The sequence below is a fragment of the Populus alba genome, chromosome 10 (genome assembly GCF_005239225.2).
Source record: "Populus alba chromosome 10, ASM523922v2, whole genome shotgun sequence".
Taxonomy (NCBI): domain Eukaryota; kingdom Viridiplantae; phylum Streptophyta; class Magnoliopsida; order Malpighiales; family Salicaceae; genus Populus; species Populus alba.
In genome coordinates, this window is record NC_133293.1 from 2,176,183 (window position 1) to 2,196,602 (window position 20,420).

A 20,420-nucleotide genomic window follows, 5' to 3' on the forward strand; every position below is an offset into this window, starting at 1 on the left:
AACTGGTTATTAAAGCCAAAATGCATGCTAATATATATATATATATATTTTTTTATGAAGATACAATATGATTTTTATATATATATATATATATATATATATATATATATATATTAGAGAGACTTGGCCGTATTCATGAAAATAAAATATATTTTTTTATGTTTTGACAAAAATCAAATATTTCAATACCAGATTTATATCTTTACATTATAAAAATACAAACCAATATTGATCAAAATACGGTAAAATATTTGCAGAAAATTACAAATTTTTTGAAATAATTTTTTTAAAGAAATTTTTTTTTTACTAGGCCGAGCTCGGCCAATGTGGCTGGGCTAGACCCAGCTGACCTAAGCCAGAGTGCGTGAATAAGTCACGCACGCTTGCTACAGCCACCTTGTAATTAAATTCCAAGTGCACAGTGTTTTGTGCATTATTTTGCCAAAGTTGGAGTTACCTGGAAGCGAAACGAAGACAACAATATGTTTTGGCTTTATATCTTCCTTGTTTTGTTTGTGTTAGGCAGTTATCGTAATTATGGTTAGTAACGGATGGTTTAAAACCAATGAATGCTAGCATATAATGCTTACAGCTGTTATGCTATTATTAATTGTTGTAACTAATAAGTTTACATTTATATTTCTTATGTATAAAGAGATTGTAAGATCAGTTTTTGATAAATAAGAAAACTCTGTTTCTTCATGGTATCAGAGCCAGAACTTTTCTTCCCGATGGCTTCAAGTAGTGTTCCCAACATCTCCCATCTTGTCTCTGTCAAACTATCTGATACAAATTATCTTGTATGGGAAAGCCAGGTAAAACCTTTCTTACTAGGCCAGAATCTTTGACGTTTTATTAACGGCTCTCATCCTTGTCCCTCCCCTACCCTTTCTCCTTCTGATAAGTCTGAGTCCTCTACTTCGTCTTTGGCCAATCCTAACTATGTCTCTTGGTTTCAAACTGACCAAAGCTTGATTAGTATTCTTCGTGCTACACTGTCTGAAAGTGTTCTTTCACAAGTTATTGGGTTCTCCACCTTGAAGGACATTTGGGATTGTCTCAAACAAAATTTCTCACAGCAATCCCTTGCCAATTCTGCCCAGCTCAAATTTTGCCTCTTCTCTATTACCAAAGGTTCCAAATCCATCTCTGAATACCTTGCTCATGCCAAGAGTTTGGCTGATGAACTCACTACGATCCAGGAACCTGTATCCAACTCTGATCTGGTTACTTATATGCTTCGCGGTTTGGGTCTTGACTATCAAATGATTGTGATGGCAATTTTAAACTTCCCACCACTTCCTTCCTTCTCAGACCTACAAACTCGTCTTCTTGCTTTTGAAGGGCAACAGGCCTTAGCAACTTAGATGACTCCTGTGGCTTCCCCTGCTGCTTTTGTTGCTGCCCGCTTCAACCGTGGACCCCGTCACCCGCTTTTGCGTGACCAACCCTCTCGTCCCTTTGGTGGTTCATCTCAAGTTCACCTTTCCTCTAGCCCAGGCCAGCCTTCCCACTGTGCTCCACGCCTTTCCTCATTCTCTCAAGGTCTTTTGGGTCCTCCACCCTCTCGCCAGTCAATTCAATGCTGGAATTGCCAACAATTTGGTCATGTTCGAGCTAAGTGCTCTTATCTTCGTGCTTTTGCTGGTATGCATGTTATGTCCTCTTCAGACCCTAACTGGTATTTGGACTCTGGTGCCACAAATCACATGACCTGTGATGCGCAAAAATTTCACTCTGGCACTCTATATGCAGCTTCTAATCAGGTTGTTGTTGGTAATGGTGACACTCTCCCCATCACTCATTCTGGTAACCTTTCCTTTTCTTCTGGTCCTTTTGTCTTCCCCCTTTCTGATGTTCTTCATGTCCCTTCTCTTTGTAAAAATCTTTTATCTGTCGCTCAATTTACTCATGATTTTAATGTTAGTATTACTTTCTTTCATTGGGGATATCAAATTTGTGACTTACAGCGTGGTGATGTTCTCTTTTAGGGCCTATGTAAAAATGGTCTTTATCCTATCTTTCCAGCGTTATCGTCCAGCTCCAAGCAAGCTTTTTCTTCTAGCCTTGCATCATCCTCTTTATGGCATCGTCGTCTTGGTCATCCCTCTAATAAAGTTCTTCACACACTTGTCTCTCGCTCCTTATTAGGTTCTTTTTCTCATTTATCAAATTCTCCCTGTAGCCATTGTGCGTTAGCTAAATCAATCAAACTTCCCTTTTCATCTCATGACCATTGTTCTACTGAGCCATTTGCTTTAATCCATTCAGATGTGTGGATGTCTCCTGTTGTTTCTGTTTCTGGATATCGCTATTATGTCTTGTTTACGGATGATTACACTCGTTATTCATGGATTTTCCCTATGCGTCTTAAATCTGAAGTTTTTGGTCATTTTTCTACTTTTGCTATGTATGTTAAAACTCAATTCTCTTTGTCTGTCAAACAATTTCAAAGTGATGGGGGGAAGGAATATGATAACCTACAATTTAAACAGTTTTGTGCTACTAATGGCATTGTGCATCGTTTTTCTTGTCCTCATACACCCCAACAGAATGGGTTAGCAGAGCGAAAACATCGCCATATTGCTGATATGGGTCGCACCCTCTTACACACTGCTCACATGCCTCATAATCTATGGGTCGAAGCATTTTGTATGGCAGTTTCTTTGATTAATCGACTTCCAACCCCTATTCTTCAAAGAACCTCCCCCTATAAGTTATTATTTGGCGTTTCCCCGGATTACACATTCCTTCGTGTTTTTGGATGTATTTGTTACCCATATCTTGGAGATTATGTAACTAACAAATTAAAACCTCGTTCTCTACAGTGTGTTTTTGTTGGCTACAATGATCTTCATCATGGTTACCGCTACCTCCATCCTCCTACAGGTCAGCTCTATGTTTCTCGCCATGTCATTTTTCATGAAGACCAACTCTATTATGCTATTGTTTCTAAGCATGTTCAAATCTCAGATCTTGTTGTAGTCCCTGTGGGCTTTCTTCCTAATCCACCAGCTCAGTCCATTACTACTGACAATTCCCAAACATCAGCCTAGTCCACCTCTAGGTCAATTTCCTCTCCATCTTTTCCCGTTGAACCTAGCTCTTCATAACTAGCCCCCATAAATTCTCCACAATCGGCTGTATCATCCCCTTCCTCAGACCCACGTGCTCCAACACCATCAGACTTATCTATCTCTTCTTCAACACCTGTCATCGAACCTCTACCGCCAAGTGACTGTGTCAGTCTTGTGCATACGCGGTCTAAATCTGGAATTGTTAAGCCCAATCCCAAATATCATGCCAATTTTTCTACTCGATACCCCGTTCCTTATGATTTCTCTGCTTTAGTCAACACAGACATTGAACCCATATGTTACACCCAAGCCTCTTGTCATCCCGAATGGAAACAAGCCATGTTAGATGAGTATCATGCTCTTCTTCAGCAGGGCACCTGGTCCTTGGTGCCGTCATCTCCTTCACTCAACACGGTTGGTTGCAAATGGGTCTTCCGAATAAAGCGACGATCTGATGGAACAATTGAATGATATAAGGCACGTCTTGTTGCCAAAGGCTTCCATCAACAATCTGGTGTTGACTATTTTGATACTTTCAGTCCTGTGGTTAAGCCCACAACCATTCACACTGTTCTCTGTCTGGCTATTTCTTTTGGATGGCCTCTTCGGCAACTAGATGTCAAAAATGCATTCTTGCATGGCTCTCTATCCGAAGATGTATATATGTGGCAACCACCTGGCTTTGCTGATCCTCATTGGCCCAATCATGTGTGTAAACTTCACAAGGCTATTTATGGCCTTAAGCAGGCCCCCCGGGCATGGTTTCAGCGTTTTAGTTCTTTCCTACTTCGTGTTGGCTTTACTCAAAGCAAGGCTGACAATTCTATGTTTATTTATCATGATCACCTTTCTGTTATGATCTTGTTACTATATGTCGATGACATCATTCTCACTGGTAGTAATTCTTCTCATCTTCTTGCCTTTCTCCGCACATTGGGTGTTGAGTTTGACATAAAAGATTTGGGGCGTTTGCATTATTTTCTTGGTGTGGAGGTCCATTATCACCCTACTTCCATCCATCTTACTCAAAACCAGTACACCGTTGATCTTCTCAAACGTAGCAATCTCTTAGACTGCAAACCTGTTTCTACACCCTTACTTTCAAAGGCACCCTTTCTCGGACCCATGGTACTCTCCTTACGGATCCTACTCCTTATCGACGGATGGTTGGCGCCTTACAATATCTCACCATGACTGGTCCAGATATCTCCTATGTTGTTCAACATGTCTCTCAATTTATAGGATCACCAAGTGATGTTCATTTTGAAGCTGTCAAACGGATTTTATGTTATCTAAAAGGCAGTCTTGGAGTTGGCCTTCCCGTTTGCAGGTTTTCTGACTGTTCTTTCTTAGTAGCCTATTCTGATGCAGACTAGGCTAGATGTCCTGACACTCGCAGGTCCACAACTGGGTATTGTATATTCTTGGGACCCAACCTCATTTCTTGGAGTGCCAAGAAGCAGCCCACAGTTTCTCGTTCCAGTACCGAAGCAGAATATCGCGCCTTTGCCTTTGCCTATGCCTATGCCGATACTCTGTGGATTCAAGGTCTCTTAACTGAACTTCGTTGTCCACTTACCCGTCCGGTTTTGCTTAATTGCAACAACCTGTCTGCCACATACTTAGCCGCTAATCCTATCTTCCATGCTCGTACAAAACACATTGCTATTGATTATCATTTTGTTCGTGAACGGGTTGCCTCTGGCAGTCACAAAGTTCAGTTCATCCCTTCTCAACTTCAACTTGCAGATGTCTTCACAAAAGGCTTACCAGTTGACCGTTTTGAACGTCATGTTTCCAAACTTGTCACCTATCCGGTGTCTAGTTTACGGGGGAATGTTAGGCAGTTATTGTAATTATGGTTAGTAACGGATGGTTTAAAACCAATGAATGCCAGCATATAATGCTTACAACTGTTATGCTATTATTAATTGTTGTAACTGATAAGTTTACGTTTATATTTCTTATGTATAAAGAGATTGTAAGATCAATTTTTGATAAATAAGAAAACTCTGTTTCTTCAGTTTGCTTTTCCTCTGGTTCTTCCTCTCTGTCTGTTTTTCCTTGCTATTGGTATTCATGTTTTTTTTTTTTTCCAATTTGTCTGAGCTTGATCACGGATCCTGCGGTTTTGAAAGAGGTTCAACAGTCCCTCTTCTATGCTTCCTTCTCCCTGTGCTACCCAGTGCACATCCCTCTGTTTCCTTTCTTTATTCTCCCTGTTCTTTTTTTTTTTTTCTAGTGTGTCTGCGTCCTCCTCCTCTCCTTTCCCCTGTGTTCTTTCCTCTCTCCCTTTCTGTCCCATCCTCTCCTCTCCTTTTCTCTTCTCTCCTCTCTCGTTCCTTTTCTCTGCGTTTTTTTATGCTGTCTTTCCTCTCTATGTTTATGTTTTTCTCTCTTTCTATTCCACTCTTCCTCGTTTTCTCCCTCTTTTTTCCCCCTCTGTCTTCTCTATGTTTTTATCACCTTTTTCCTCCCTTTTTTCATCGTCTTTCTCTGGCTTTTATAAGCCAAAGAATGGCCTGCAGTGCAACATCTAACTTGGTAACGGCATGTCTGAATAGTAGCCGTGAAACATTCCCTATAACTGAAGCACTCTGCTGTTTTTGTTGCTGAAATGGCTCCATTGATAGCGCTCATTCACTATTGAAGCCGTTGCGGATGAAGAAGGTGATCAACAGTTGTCAAGGAAGCGACGCCGTTTGCTAATTCAACATGCATATTTCTGATTTGGTCCTTGGATGTTTTTGCAATTTTGTAATTAAGCCCCCAGGTAAATTGTAATTGGATCCCTTGATTTTAGTGCCTTTTCCGGTTTGGTTCTTGGTTTCGGATTGTTTCAATCAAGTCCCTAATTGGCCATCAAACTTCAATAATTATGCAATTAAACCCTGATTTGATCGAATCAACTTTTAAAAATTATAATTGGACCCTAGAACTTTAATTTCTTCCAATAAAAGCCTAAATTGACTTAAAAAAATCAATTTTTCATACAATCCAACCCTCCATAAATTCAATTAAACCTTAGATAATATTTAATTGACTCTATAAACATTTGATTTTGAACTTTTCTTCCTCAACTTGAATGTTCTTTGTCAACAAGGCTCTCATTAGTAAAAAATATAACGCCAAATTTCAATTCTTGTATTTCTAAACCTTCTCAACCAATTCTGACATTTCCTCGGCATTCCAGCATCCTTTTCTTGCTTCCATTATTTTTTTGATTTTTTCTGAATATATTTCATTTTTTGTATTTTCTTATTTTTTGTGTGGGAACCCAAAAATAGATAACAATAAATATAACTATAAAAAAGCTAAGAAATCAGGTTTGAAAATATGATACACAGATAACTTTGAACTTAGATACCAACACAATTGAAATTTGATATCTCACCCAATGAATAGCAATTCATGAATAAAAAATATATGATGACAACATGAAAACAATTGTTTTTTTAATAAGTCGATTCAGTTTGTTAAAAAAACTAAAGTAAAAGAGAGAAAACTCATCCTCACACACTCACAAAGAGAGATGCTGCAATCTAAATTATTATTAACTAGGGATTTATATCTTTAATGGAAAACAACAATGTTTTTCTTTTTAAAAAAAAAAAGAGTTTAGTCTGGTTATAAAATTTTAAAACTTTTGCAGGGGCCTAGGCCCCCATTAACCTCCTCCTAGCTCTTTTCCTACTCGTGAGCACTTGGTCACATAACTCAAATGCAAATAATATAACTCTAGATCTATCTAATAAAATCCTACGGACTCCCAAATATTACATTAAATTTATTGATTTCGCTGTGAGTATGGATTTTAGAACCCAACAAGAACATGATAACCTTGCAATAAAAAAAAGATAGCATGCATATTAAGTAAATATATAGACTTGCATAAGATATAGAAATACAATCCTAGCATATATACTAAATTTTTATAAAAATATATATTTAAACAAAACCAATTTAAAGTAATTACTTGTTGAAGATTTTAGAATATAACCAATCTCATTATCTTGTTGTTGCTAAAGTTAAAATTATTTATCTTTAAGGCTTTATTGGTTTTCACTTTGTGCAAATAAAAACTCACTTGAATAAACCTCACAAGATTTCAACAACACTATCTTGTTTAGGTGCACTTGTAATCAAGGTCCAGTAGATATAAATGAATTATCCTCAATGTCTTTCTACAATAATTGAAACTAAGCTCTAGATTATGACAAAAACAAAAATGAATAAAGCTTAAAAAATCAGAAGATTTAAGATGGAAACATACGTGAAGAAGAATGTCAAATTTTGTAAATAAATATATTAAATAGTGTATAAAAACCAACCTGAAAACACTCTTCTTCAATCCTTTTTATAAACAATTTTAGAAACCAAAAGCTGATAGAATTCTCTCATTATCAACTTTGTTTACCCTCCATAAAATTTGAATTAAACCAAAACATTTGTAGCTTTAAATTAGATGTTTTTTAAGTTGAAAAAACTGTTCTACAAAAATTCTTCTGGAAGAAAACTAATCAGTTTTACCATTCATGGACCAGACTAGTAATTCTTTAAGGACTAGACTCAAGCACAAATCTAAGTTGGGATAAAATAATATTTTGTAATGCAAAAAATTATTTTACAATACATCCAAGTCCAGGCCTCAACTGAGCCGAGCCGAGAGCCTAGTTTACTTAAGTCCCTCTCCTCTCAACTTTCCTTTTTTTATTTTGCTGAAAAATGTTAATAATTTCCTGGAAATTAACCTTGCCATGGAAAACATTCAGCAGAGTTTTTATGAGCACACGATCACAAACATCATGACCACGCGAAACAAGCAGACAAGTTTTCATAAGAATAAAAATACAAGTAATCTATCTTGCCTCTAACACTGAAACTGAGCATACGTTTGCCGAAGGTGGTTTGCTCTGGCTTGATGAATTGCTTGCTTCAACAAGATCCCTTTCAGTGAAAAATCCTGGTTGTTTAGGCTGAGGCAATTCATCTTCATTACCCAACATCAAAACCACATATGACATGTTTGGTCTATCTTCTGGATTTTCCTGCACACACAATAGCCCTACGTGAATTGAACGTAGCACTTCAGACAAAAAGGGTGTTTCAACTTTTGATCCCGCAGCTAGTTCCAGAGGCCTGCCTTGTTTGAACAGTCTCCAAGCCTGATAAACAAAACCATGTTGTCAATAAATAACACATTGAAGATTTAAGGTGCTCAGGTTTCATTAAACATGCGCGGGCATTTGGTAACTGGAATATATTGAAGTTAAAGATAATCTGTGACACCTACATGCCCAATAAGGTTGAGGTGGTGATCTGGATGATGGAATCCTCTGTTCTTATAGCCACTCACTATCTCTAGCACCAATACTCCAAAGCTGAAGACGTCTGATTTTAGCGAGTAGAGCCCATAATTTGCGTACTCTGGAGATATGTAACCACTGCATGTATTCATAGAATTTTAAGTTTCATTTGCAGACTACGAAGATAAAATGCGTATGATAGAAATGACACTTACTACGTTCCAGCCACTTTATTAGTATTGGCTTCAGTTTCATTTTCTCCAAAACTTCTAGCCAGGCCAAAGTCTGAGATTTTTGGATTCATTTCGTGATCCAACAAAATATTGCTGGTTTTTAGATCTCTGTGGATTATTCGTAGTCTCGAATCTTGGTGAAGATAAAGGAGTCCTCGAGCAATCCCGTTGATGATGTTGTATCGCTTAGGCCAATCTAGTAGCAAGCTTCGAGTCTCATCTGCCCAAGTCAATCCATTACATCTCTTATCAGATTCATAAATGTTGGTGAAGGAACAAGAAAAAAGGAGATGATAAGTTACGATCAGTGAATTTTGAGTTACAATTACATATGCATATGAACGATGCTCAATAGATGGCTAAACAATTGATGTCAAAACCATTTTGGAAGCTCAATAGTGCTAAATTTGAAACATTGGATTAGCTTTTTGAATAGTTTTGTGAGATTCATACCAAAAATGTAGAAGTCCAAGCTTTTGTTAGGCAAAAGCTCGTAGACCAATATATTTTCATCTCTTTCAATGCAGCATCCAAGAAGCCTCACTAGATTCCGGTGCTGAAGTTTCACGATATGTTTGACTTCATTTTTGAACTCATCAAGTCCTTGTCTTGAATTCTTAGAGAGCCTCTTGACAGCTATTTCTCGTCCATCTGTTAATGTTCCCTGTAAATAATTACTCAGCATCATAAGCAAATCATACGTTGTCTGCTGAATTCTTAGAGAATTTCATGCAGCTTGTATCTGTTCAGGAATTCTTTCCAATCAGTCATCCTTTTATGCTAAAAAAAGGTTGGTTCCGTAGTGGAACAATTTCAATACCACAGAACTCCATTGGTGCCTGGAGTTTGTACCATGAAAACTCAGAAGCTATATTGCACGACTGTTTATGGATAATTATTACCTTATAAACAGGTCCGAAACCCCCTTGTCCTAGTTTATTGGATACAGAAAAGTTATTTGTTGCGCAAGCCAACTCATCCATGTTAAAGAAGGGTAACTCCAGTTCTTCCTTCAAGTCCTTGTTATTTGATGTTCTCTGCAAATCACCTGTCATTTTTCCTGTCAGCATAACTGTTATGCTTGTTTAAAAAATAGAAAGAAAGACAAAGGATCTCTATTTGCTGCTAAACTCAATATTTTTATAGCATCAAACACAACGGGGCTTTGAACAACTTACAGTCATACCTTACATTACTGAAAATCAAATTTATATTTTATTTTTTTAAAAAAACCCAATCATGTTATCTAATGATCCAGAACTGGTGCAATAGGAATACTTAGATTTTGATGGCGTGAATACGTACTGTTTTTCTGCTGCTTCTTTTTCCAAACATACAAGACCAAGCATAGGCCAACGAACAGAATCCCAGTAGACAACACTGAGCTTACTATGATCCTTTTCTTCACTTTGGATTTGGTATTAACCTTTGCAGAGTCACCGTTATCTGCAACATGGTACAGAAAAAATGGTGTTAAAAAGAGGAAATGCCAAATGCCTTTTGTATTTGTTTGGTTAGTTATTATCATTCAATTTCAGATTTCTACTCATTCATTATAAAACAGTATCATTTTGGGTAGGAGAAAACCAATCCATCACCAAGTGACATGCCAAGTCATGACTAATCTAGTTGTGTATAAGGGAAAATTAATAGCTTGGTTTGGATACGCTCAGAGAAACAGAAGGAAACTCTGTCGCTGATAGCCTTGCTAGGAAAGGCTTGGATACGATCAGAGACTATATAGCTTGGTTTTAAGATTTTTAAACGTTGTATCCTTTTTCCAATAGCTTGCTAGTTTTCTATCTGAATATATTTCGAATTTTAATAATAATTAAGAAAACGACTTCTCTAATCTGAGGATAAATTCATACCTAGTTCTGATGCAGCCATCCGTATAAAAATGTCTTGCTCGTTTTGAAGGAAAGTTCTCATATCAATCAAATCATTGAACCAAAGCAAGCAACCGCTTCCTCCATCCTTAATGTCCAAGTTTGCATACGCAGTACAGCTGCAGTTCTTCAAGCATGTGTTCTTGCACTCCTCCAGGTTCATACTCCTGTTGAACCATGATTTTCTTGTCTCCGGCATCTTCAAACCTCTGAGCTTCCGAAACCCATCTCTGGAACAATTTAGTGCAGTCTTTCTAACGCAACCACTTAACCAATCTGTCTTCTTCCAGTCTCTTGGAACTTTTGGTACAAATCCATTCAAGCAATCGCAAACTGGAGAGTGGTCAATGCTACAGATACCATTTGGACCACAGAGGTTATAACGCTCACAATTATCTGTATTTACTGTTGCGTAAAGAAACCAGCTTTGGGTTTGCTCCATCCACAAAAGGAGCTGGAGATCACCATTCTGAGTTGCGACGGCTCTCCAATGCGTTGAGTTATTGACAAGAGTTTCTCTGTAAAATATCTCCTTGTCATTAAAAACAAATTCAAATGTGTATATCGGATTTGGTTTTAAACGAGGCAATCCACTGAACCCCAGACCATTCCATGGCCCAGCTCGATACTTCACATTTGAATCTTCCACCGCTGCATACTCGGGATATCCACCAGGAATAAGGGTTATTGAAATATTACCTATGGAAGGATCATCTGATGACTTCCATGATGTCAAGTGCCAGTCCATGCCAGTTATTCTATTCCGTCCTAGCTTCGAGCCCGGTATTAGTGTGTTACCTGGATAATCAAAACTCTGCCACAAGGAGTTCTCCATGTTATTATCACCCTCCTCTTTCACAACAAGGTTTCCTGAATCCAATAGCTGTGCAACTGGATTCCTAGCAGGTGCTGATGTGTTGGAAGACCAGATGATGCTTCCACTACGATTGAGAAGGACAAGAAGTCCTTTGTTGGTAAGCCTTACAACTCCTGACGAATCGTTAAGTGGAGTTTCTCTGTTGGCAACCCAAACTGCTGTCTGGACAGATATTTTGCCATACCATATCCCCAAGTATCGGTTTCTGGATTTCTCGGGGGTAAAAAATCCTAATTCATAGGTCCCACCAGCTGAAACTATAGTGTCTCCATCTCTAATGAACTGAGCTGTGTTTATGGTGTCAGTAGGTGTGGCTGTTCTTACAATCAGAAATGAAATGAAGCAGAAAACAAGCATGGGGATGTAATCCATTGGTTCTCTCAATTTTTTATATTAAAAAATGGCTGGCCTTGCTAGATGTGAAAATATTCGTCTCAAGGAATTGCCTATTTAACATCACAATTAGTCTACAGAGAACGCAAGACTCTGGAAATCATTGCTCTGAAGTGACAATTGTGCTCCAAAAATGGTTGACACTACTTTAAGACTTAAAACATAAAGCTCAAGGAATCGTTTACTTTGAAAATTGAGGCTAGTGGACTCTGAATTACGACCCTACAAGCTTAAGATCTCTTCTCCATTGCTTGAGTTCGTTGGAATACCAATCTTCTGCTACAGAGAACTCATATCCAATCATGGATAGTGGAGCGAAGCTTATTCCTTGTCAAGTGAAAGAGGCCAAGAGCAGTCGGTGCTGGAGACTTCAAGCGAAGACTGAATAACTTGTACATGTAATAATGTAAAGTGGCATACCACCAGACTATCCTCGGTGCTTTAGCCCCCAAGAGAAGCCCACACAATGAGAGAAACTTTGTGGGTCTGTCAGCATGCAGTAAATATAGTCCTTGTGGCTTTTATTTTTGAATTATCAAGTTGATAATTTTAATACTATAATAATTTTTTTTTGTCTTTGTTATAAATACATGTAAATTTAGAATCATAAAATAAAAATAAAAAAGGAAGTTCATAGTAACTAACCACTCTTTTTTTTAAAAAAAATGTCTAGTTGTGATTTCATTGGATTGCATGAAAAAAATTATAATTTATAATATTTTTACCCCTGTCTTAATTGAATTGAGTCCTATCCCTAGTTTTAAATTATTTTTAAAAAATTATTTTTATGGGTGTACTCCATATTGGAATTAAACTAGAATAGGAAAAAAAAATCAGTTTTCACAATTGATTTTTGAATCAGCAGCTACTTAGTTTTTTGTGACGATTCCTGAGTCAACAGTGGTTATGAGCGCTGATGAATTTATGTGTCATCCGTGGTTGTAATACCCAACATAAATCTAAGTAAAAGGCCGGATCATGCTAAGTTATAGTTGGGGGAGCAAATTGGCCTGCCTTAAGGAGTTAGGGGGGACTAATCTTGGAATAACCAAGGGGGGATAGGAACCAACTTAAACCAGCACCCAAACACCCTAGCTCTTTAAGAGGAGGTATAAATACAACGAGGAGAGAGAAGGTGACCCTTCCTCTTCCCAAAATCTATCTGCAGCAGCTGCATATTCAACTGCATGCTTCTCTTCTCTTCCTCCTTCCTAACGGATATTAAACTAATCCAGTAGTAAGTGCCTCTTTGAACGTGTGTGTGTGAGGGAGAGAGAGAGAGAGAGAGTTGAGAACTTGAGAGAAGATCGAATAGCTGCCTAAAGGGAAGGAGAAATGGGGCTAGAAATCGAGAGAGGAAGAAAAAGGGAGGAAAACCAGGAGAAGAAAAGAAGGAATATTGTAAAACTTTCTTTAAACCTACTTAGAAGAAGGGGGGAGACCAAGATGATTAAATGATTAGCTTTGGCTAATGACATCCTAAGAGGATGAGTAGGATGATTACATGATTTGCTTCGGCTAATGGCGTCCTAAGTGGATGACCGTGATGATTATATGATTATCTTCGGCTAATGGCATCTTAAAAGGATGACCGAGATGATTACATGATTAACTTCAGCTAAGGGCATCTTAAGAGGGTGACTGGGATGCTTAAATGATTAATTTCGGCTAATGGCATCCTAAGTGGATGAGTAGGATGAGTAAATGATTAGTTTCAGCTAACGGCATCCTAAAAGGATGATTGGGGTGATTAAATGATTAGCTTTGACTAATGACATCCTAAAAGGATAGACGGATCTGTGAGTTACGAGTTAGTTTTAAGAATTGATGTGTTCATGTGTACTATGTTTTGTATATATCAAGTATATGCAAGAAACTATGCTTGTTATGCCTTAAACGAAGAATAACATTAATGCTTCTGTTAAACTATTTAATTGTTATTAGTAACTGTTTATAATTCTTGTAAATATTTGTACTGTATTAGGGACATCTCAACAATGAGGTACCTAGGAACCTCATTACACGGGAACTCACTTTTGCAAAGAATCATACAGTTACATTTTGAATCGTGATGTATTTTGTATGAACTAAGTGTACTAATTGTGTATCTGCTATTCGATACTCTTATTTAATTTCATGATATTTATTAGTGGAACAAAAGGACAAACTTATGATTATGTACGTATATTATAATGCGAGCTTGTAATCATGCAAATGTAATATTATGTGTATGTGTAAAAATTATTGTTAATGAAATGTTGATTGATGTTTGGTGTATAGATTGAGCTACAAGAACTAGTGGAAACCAGTTTATCAATTTCTAGAATGTTATTAAAAAACAAAATTATTATTGTTTTGGCTTTGAAAAGCCGGATTGTTACAGTTGGTATTAGAGCACTTGGTCTAGATCCCACGAATCATTAATAACTGTGTTGTTGTGATGAATTTCAAGATTGTGTAAGAAATGTTAAGAATTTTGTACTAATTTAGCTATAAAATTAAGGTTTCTTCTATTAAAATCTTAACGTTCTTGAATTTTAATCGTTGAAAACTACTAAAAATTAAAGTATTTGTGGCTCGATGGAAATTGTCAAGATGCAATGTTGATGAAGCTTCCAAGAGTGCGAGCAGAGCATTGGGAAGATGCAGATTTCTGTGGAGCAAGTTGTAGCTTGCTTGCTATTCCATCATAATTTTGCCCATAAAAGAAGGCTTAGGTTTGGAAGCCAATCCATGAAGGGCATATATTCGAGTTTGGTCTGGTTATAAAATGTTAAGAATTTTATAGGGCCTAAGCCCCACTAACCTCCTCCTAGATTCACCCTACTTGAGTACTTAGTCATATAACTCACATGCAAATAATACAACTCTAAATCTATCTAATGAAATCTTAGGAACTCCTAAATATTACCTTAAATTTATCATTTTAGCTGTGTGTATGGCTTTCAGGACCCAACAAGAACATGATAACTTAATAATATAGTCACTAAAAATCCTAAATGATCAATAGAGATTATATGGCATAGAACTAGTTACTTAAAATAAAAGATATTATTACCTCTTAAGCATCATTCATAAGACAAAATGCATTGCTGATTTTGTTTTAAATTTCTAAGAGTTTATTGTGTTTTATCTTTGATGGTATACCTGTAATATTCCTGACTTTAGTGCTAGTAAATATTCGGTTACGGATACTTTTCACTCTAGTGTTGTTATATATTACGTAGCAAACAAAAAACTGTGATATTCCTGAATCTAGTCTTACTAACTAAACTAATGAAATAAATTTAAATTAATGCATACGTATACATATATAAAAAAATAAGAGGTACTTATAAATAAATTCAAAAAAATCAACAAATTCTTTTAGAATTTTTTGATATTCAAAAAGTTTTGTTTTTTTTTTTTTTTTGCTAGATATCAAAATAGAAAAGGATGAAAATAGAGGAGTAAAAAACCATGGTGTGTTTTATGAAACACAATCTTGATCCAAATAGATTGGGCAGGCTGGCCCCGCACAGCTCAATCTCAGCTGTTTTTTTATTTTTTTTCAACCGGGCCGGCCCAGTACTGTTACTGGTTTCAGACCAGTGAAACCAGTAACCCGACTGGTCTTCTTTTCTCCGCAAGCGTGAATTAATTAAATTTTAGGGAGGGAAAACAGGAAGGCTTACCTGTAGCTGCTGAGGACCAAAGCTTGAAAACAGTGGTGCACTTCTGTTTCTACTCTTCATTTCGTTGTTCTTCTCTGTTGCCTTCTCTCCTTTCGCTTCCTTTTCTGTTCTCTTTTTCTGTTTTAGTTTTTCTCTGTCTCTCCCTCTTTCTCCCGGTCTCTCTCTCTCCCTTTCTCCTGCGTGTTTTTTTTCGTTCCCCTGTTCGGGGGTTTTCCCTATTCCTTTTTGGTCTCTCAGTTCGTCCTCTGGTTCTCTCGGTTTGCTCGTTGCCTTTCTTTCTCTGGCTTTATAGCCGGAGAATGCCATACGTTTCAGTAACGTATTGCATCGTGGTCAGCTGAGCGAATTGTTCCTTCGTCTTCCTGCTGGAACGGCTTCCCTGGTGTAATGAAGAAGTTGGTGAACAATGCTCTTTGAAACGACACCGTTTTGAGATGGAAAATGATCATTTTTATTTTGCTCACTGACGTTTTTCAATTTTGTAATTAAGCCCCTTAATCAGGAAATTCGCTCCTTTTGTTTTGTAATTTTGTGCCATGGATAAATTGCAATAGGACCACTGGAGTTTAGAGCCCTTTACAAAACAGTCCTTGTATTCTAAATGTTTCAATCCAGTCCTTAATTAACTCTTCAACTTTTAATGCTTTCAAAACTACCTCTTAAAAAATCAATTAAGCTCCCTACACTACCCTTGTTTTTTTACTTTGGTCCTTGTTCTTTAATTCCTTGCAATTTTGACTGAATTCAGCTCCAAACTTTGGTATTATTTTCAATTAAGACCCTGATTTCATTACTTAAACTAATTTCAAGTTCAATTAAGCCTCCAAACTTATCAATTCTTTAATTAAACTAATCCAAAGTTTAATTAAGTCCTCAAACTTTCAATTTATATTGTCTTGACTCAAATATTAATTTATTCTTCATTCATTTCAATTTTTATTTGTCTTTCATCATCATTTTTTTCATCGTCATTTTTTATTATCATTTTTTCATGATTTTTATTATCATTTTTATAGAAAATATAGTAAAAATAAAAATAAATAGAAAGAATAAAATAAAAATAAAAAGAGATAAAAATTGAATTATAACATTATATGAAATGATAAGGTGCATTGTCCTGAGCAAAGCCGGGGCATGTTTTGCATAGTGCTCCTTTAAAATTTATTTTTTAAAAAAATATTAATTTTTTATATATTTTTAAGTTGTTTTGATATACTAATGTTAAAAATAATTTTAAAAAAATAATATATATATATATATATATATAAAAGCTTTTTAAATCACAATTATTATGACATTCCTAAACAAACCCTAATAAAAAAAAATTGACAAACACACTTTATAAGCTATACAAAATGAAAACGACAAAAAAATTAACATTAAATTAACTCGTGTAATGAATTCATCTACAAGAAGAACCTAAGCATATTACCAGTATTGGCTAATCCAACTATCCAAGTAGCACATTATACAATCTACTTGTAAATTTTTTTGTTGAAACATGTGGAGAGAAGTAAAAATGAGAAGTTAACTTGCCATAAGTTGAAAATAAACCAAACTTGAATTGAATTTCTTTGTCGTGGCTTAGAAAAAAGTGTTGGAATATACAGAATGTTATTGATACAATGGAGTTAAAGTCTGTAGTCATGGTTAGCAGGTAAAGTTAGTTATAGCAATTAAAGTTAGTTATAACAACTGCAATTAGTTATAGCAGTTATAGTTAGTTGCAGCGGATCAAAGTCTATATATATATATATATATATATAATATATATATATATATATATATATATTCACACCATCCTATAAAGAAAAGTAATATACGAAAGATATATCAAAAGAAAGGGGAATTCCTTTTCGAGCATAACATATTTTTCTTCTCTTAAGCTTCACATTTTTCTTCTGCACAAATTATTTCTTTGTAGTTTTACATGGTATCAGAGTACATTTCTGATAATTAGATATCTGTCTACACATTTCTTTTCACCATTTTCTTGATCTTTCCAAGACTTCACAATGTCTAATCATCTTGAGGATAATGCTTCTACGACACATAATTGTTCAATCAATACCTCTATTGAGAACCTTTCTGATGATTCGTCCAACTGCTACTACTTGCATCCTTCTAATAATCCTGGTGCTCTTCTAGTCTCTAAGATCTTCACTAGTGAGAATTACATTGCATGGAGTCGATCCATGTCAATTGCTTTAACAGTGAAAAATTAAATTGCCTTTGTTGATGGTTCTCTAGCTTCTCTAGCTCAGCCTATCACCACTGATCAATTACTTTGTGTGGCCTGGCTAAGATCTAACAATCTTTTTTAGTTTTGGCTAATGAATTCCATTGCCAAGGATATATGTAGTAGTCTTCTTTACTTGACAACAACTTTCGATATTTGGGAAGAACTGAGAATTAGATATCTTAGAAGTGATACCAAGGGTTTTTTCTTTGGAGAAATCTTTAAGTTCTATTTCTCAGAACTCCAAATCTGTCATCGTGTATTTCAGTGAATTCAAGGCTTTGTGGGATGAATACATCAATTATTGTCCAATTCCCAGTTGTAAATGTGGAAATCTTGATCATTGCTTATGTAATATTCTAAAACATATGATAGATTGACAACAGTCAGATTATGTTTTGAAATTTCTTATGGGTCTTCATGATTCCTATTCTGCAATTAAGAGTCAACTATTGTTTCAATCTCCTTTACCATCTATGGGTAGAGTTTTTTCTTTACTTTTGCAAGAAGAGAGTCAGAGGTATTTGACAAATATAGTTGGCATTTCTATTGATTCACAATCAATGGTTGCTGAATAATCTGTGAATCAATCCTCAAGACCAGGTTCAACATACGCCAATCATTTTACTAAACAGAAAGGAAAGTTTGGTGCAATCTACTCTCATTATGGTTATTCAAGACATCTTGTAGATAAATGCTTTCAGCTAATTAGATACCCTTCTGGATGGAAGGGGCCAAGAGGAAAAAGATTTATTTATACACCAACTATTGGCAAGAATTTTCAAAGGTTATCCACTGCAAACAATACTGTTGTTTTGGAGCAAAATTCTAGCACTCCCAACATTGTTTTCTCTTGAAAGCAAATCCAAAATCTACTCACTCTTGTAATAGCATTTCCAACTCAAACTTAAACTCTACTACTAATGTTGCATTTGCATGAGGCATGTCTTCTTCTTGTCATACCATTTCTTCATCACAGAATCAACTTGTTTGGATTCTTGATACAGGAGCAACAAATCATATGATTTGTAGCCCTCTTCTTTTTTATTCAATTATTTTGCCTAGAACTCCTTCCAAGGTTGATTTACCAAATGGTCAAACGGTTCCAATTGTTTTTACTGGAATTGTTAAATTTTCTCCTGATATCGTTTTACATAATGCTCTTTATGTTTCATCCTTTGATGTCAATCTTGTTTCTGTCTCAAGATTAACTACTGATAATTCTATTGGATTATTTTTCTTCAAATAAAATGTATCTTGTAGGATCTAAGCAAATGGAGGATGATTGAGCTTGCTGAAGTTCAATTTGGCCCATACCATCTTCACAGACCTTTTGCTCAATCTAATATTGAAATCCTTCCCAACTCTATTGGCTTGCCTTCTAGTTCATTAGTCAAATCATGTATCGTTGCCACTGATCTTTGGCATTTTTGTTTAGGCCATATTCCAGCATAAGAAATTAATCTCCTAAGTAGTTCTGTAACAGCTACTAGCAAATCTATCAGCGAGTTTTGTCCTTTAGCTAAGTAAAAAAAACCTTTATTTACCTTTGTCAACTAATAAATCCAATCAAGCCTTTCAATTGGTTCACATTGATATTTGGGGACCTTTTTATGTTCCTTCTTACTCTAGTTATAGATTCTTCCTTACCATTGTTGATGATTACACTACTCACCTAGTTATTTTTAATGAAATTCAAATTAGAAACTAGAGCTATTCTTACCAACTTTCTAGCTTGTGTTCATACTCATTTCATCACTAATATTCAAACTCTTAGATTAGATAATGGACAAGAGTTTAATATGCCTATTTATTTATTTTTATTTTTTTTATCAAGAGCATGGCATCATTCATCAATTATCTTGTGTTGAAACACATGAACAAAATGGAAGAGTTGAGAGAAAACATCAACACCTATTGAAGAAATTTTATTAATTTGAATTGTCTTACTTACATATCTGATTATGCCTTTATTTATACTGACTCTAAACTGAAACAAACTCTAATGGACCCATTATATGGACTTATATGATGTCTACCTACAATTAAACTCAAATAATATAAATAAACCCTAAACTAACAAGAAAATAATAATAACAATAATAAATCCGAATTTAATATCTTAAATATGATAGGATCAAATTTGCTGCCCTTTAGAAGTCCTGTACAAGTTAGGAGAATCAAATCTGAAGTTGTCTCCTCTTTAGTTTTCTTGTTTGTAAAGTATTCTTAGCGGACTTGGAAATTTTTTTAATGATATATTTCTATTATAATAAGGATAGAATAATTGTTTCCATACACCATAAGGATTCCACATTAATATGGAGTCCATGCCACATATGAAAACTATATTGTTTCCCATTAAATATTCTTCGTTGTGGCTTAGTAAGGAGAATTTTAGACCATCTTAATTGAAGGATTTTGGTGTATGAGGGCCAGGGAAAACAATAGAGGAAGGGAGAATTCTAGGTGATTGGTGTGGCTATTGTCTTGTTAACTAGGGATTTATATCTCTTATGGAAAAAGACAACATTTTCCTTATATATATATATATATATATATATATAATAGAGTTGGGTCTAGTTATAAAATCTTAAAGACTTTTGCAGGGGCTTAGCCCCAATTAAAGTCCCCCTAGCTCTGCCTCTGCTTGTGAGAACTTGGTGACATAACTCATATGGAAACAATACAACTCTCGAAAAGCCAGGAAATTAGGTTTGGATGTGTGACAC

The 20,420-nt window shown here is 35.7% G+C and overlaps 1 protein-coding gene across 2 annotated transcripts; it reads right to left on the reverse strand.

Annotated features, from left to right (window-relative positions):
- Positions 1-7,663: 7,663 nt before the first annotated feature.
- Positions 7,664-11,825, reverse strand: LOC118037069 (G-type lectin S-receptor-like serine/threonine-protein kinase At4g27290). 2 transcript variants are annotated; one of them, XM_035042954.2, is made up of 7 exons: positions 10,488-11,825; positions 9,922-10,062; positions 9,519-9,676; positions 9,070-9,280; positions 8,599-8,836; positions 8,371-8,521; positions 7,664-8,242 (listed from the first exon to the last, which is right to left on the reverse strand). In XM_035042954.2, the coding sequence occupies exons 1-7, from the start codon at positions 11,752-11,754 to the stop codon at positions 7,937-7,939; spliced, it is 2,472 nt and encodes an 823-aa protein (XP_034898845.1). In that variant the 5' UTR covers positions 11,755-11,825; the 3' UTR covers positions 7,664-7,936. The 2 variants fall into 2 exon arrangements, with proteins under 2 accessions (XP_034898845.1, XP_034898846.1); XM_035042955.2 differs by having other exon boundaries at positions 9,519-9,664; positions 10,488-11,823.
- Between the last annotated feature and the right edge of the window lie 8,595 nt (positions 11,826-20,420).

Bases quoted from the DNA above. Each gene is read 5' to 3' on its own strand.
- LOC118037069 (XM_035042954.2), bottom strand. From the start codon at position 11,754: ATGGATTACATCCCCATGCTTGTTTTCTGCTTCATTTCATTTCTGATT. The intron at 10,063-10,487 runs GTATGAATTTAT...ACCATGTTGCAG, and splicing joins GATGGCTGCATCAGAACTAG to ATAACGGTGACTCTGCAAAG. The intron at 9,281-9,518 runs GTAATAATTATC...AATTATTTACAG, and splicing joins GTTTCGGACCTGTTTATAAG to GGAACATTAACAGATGGACG.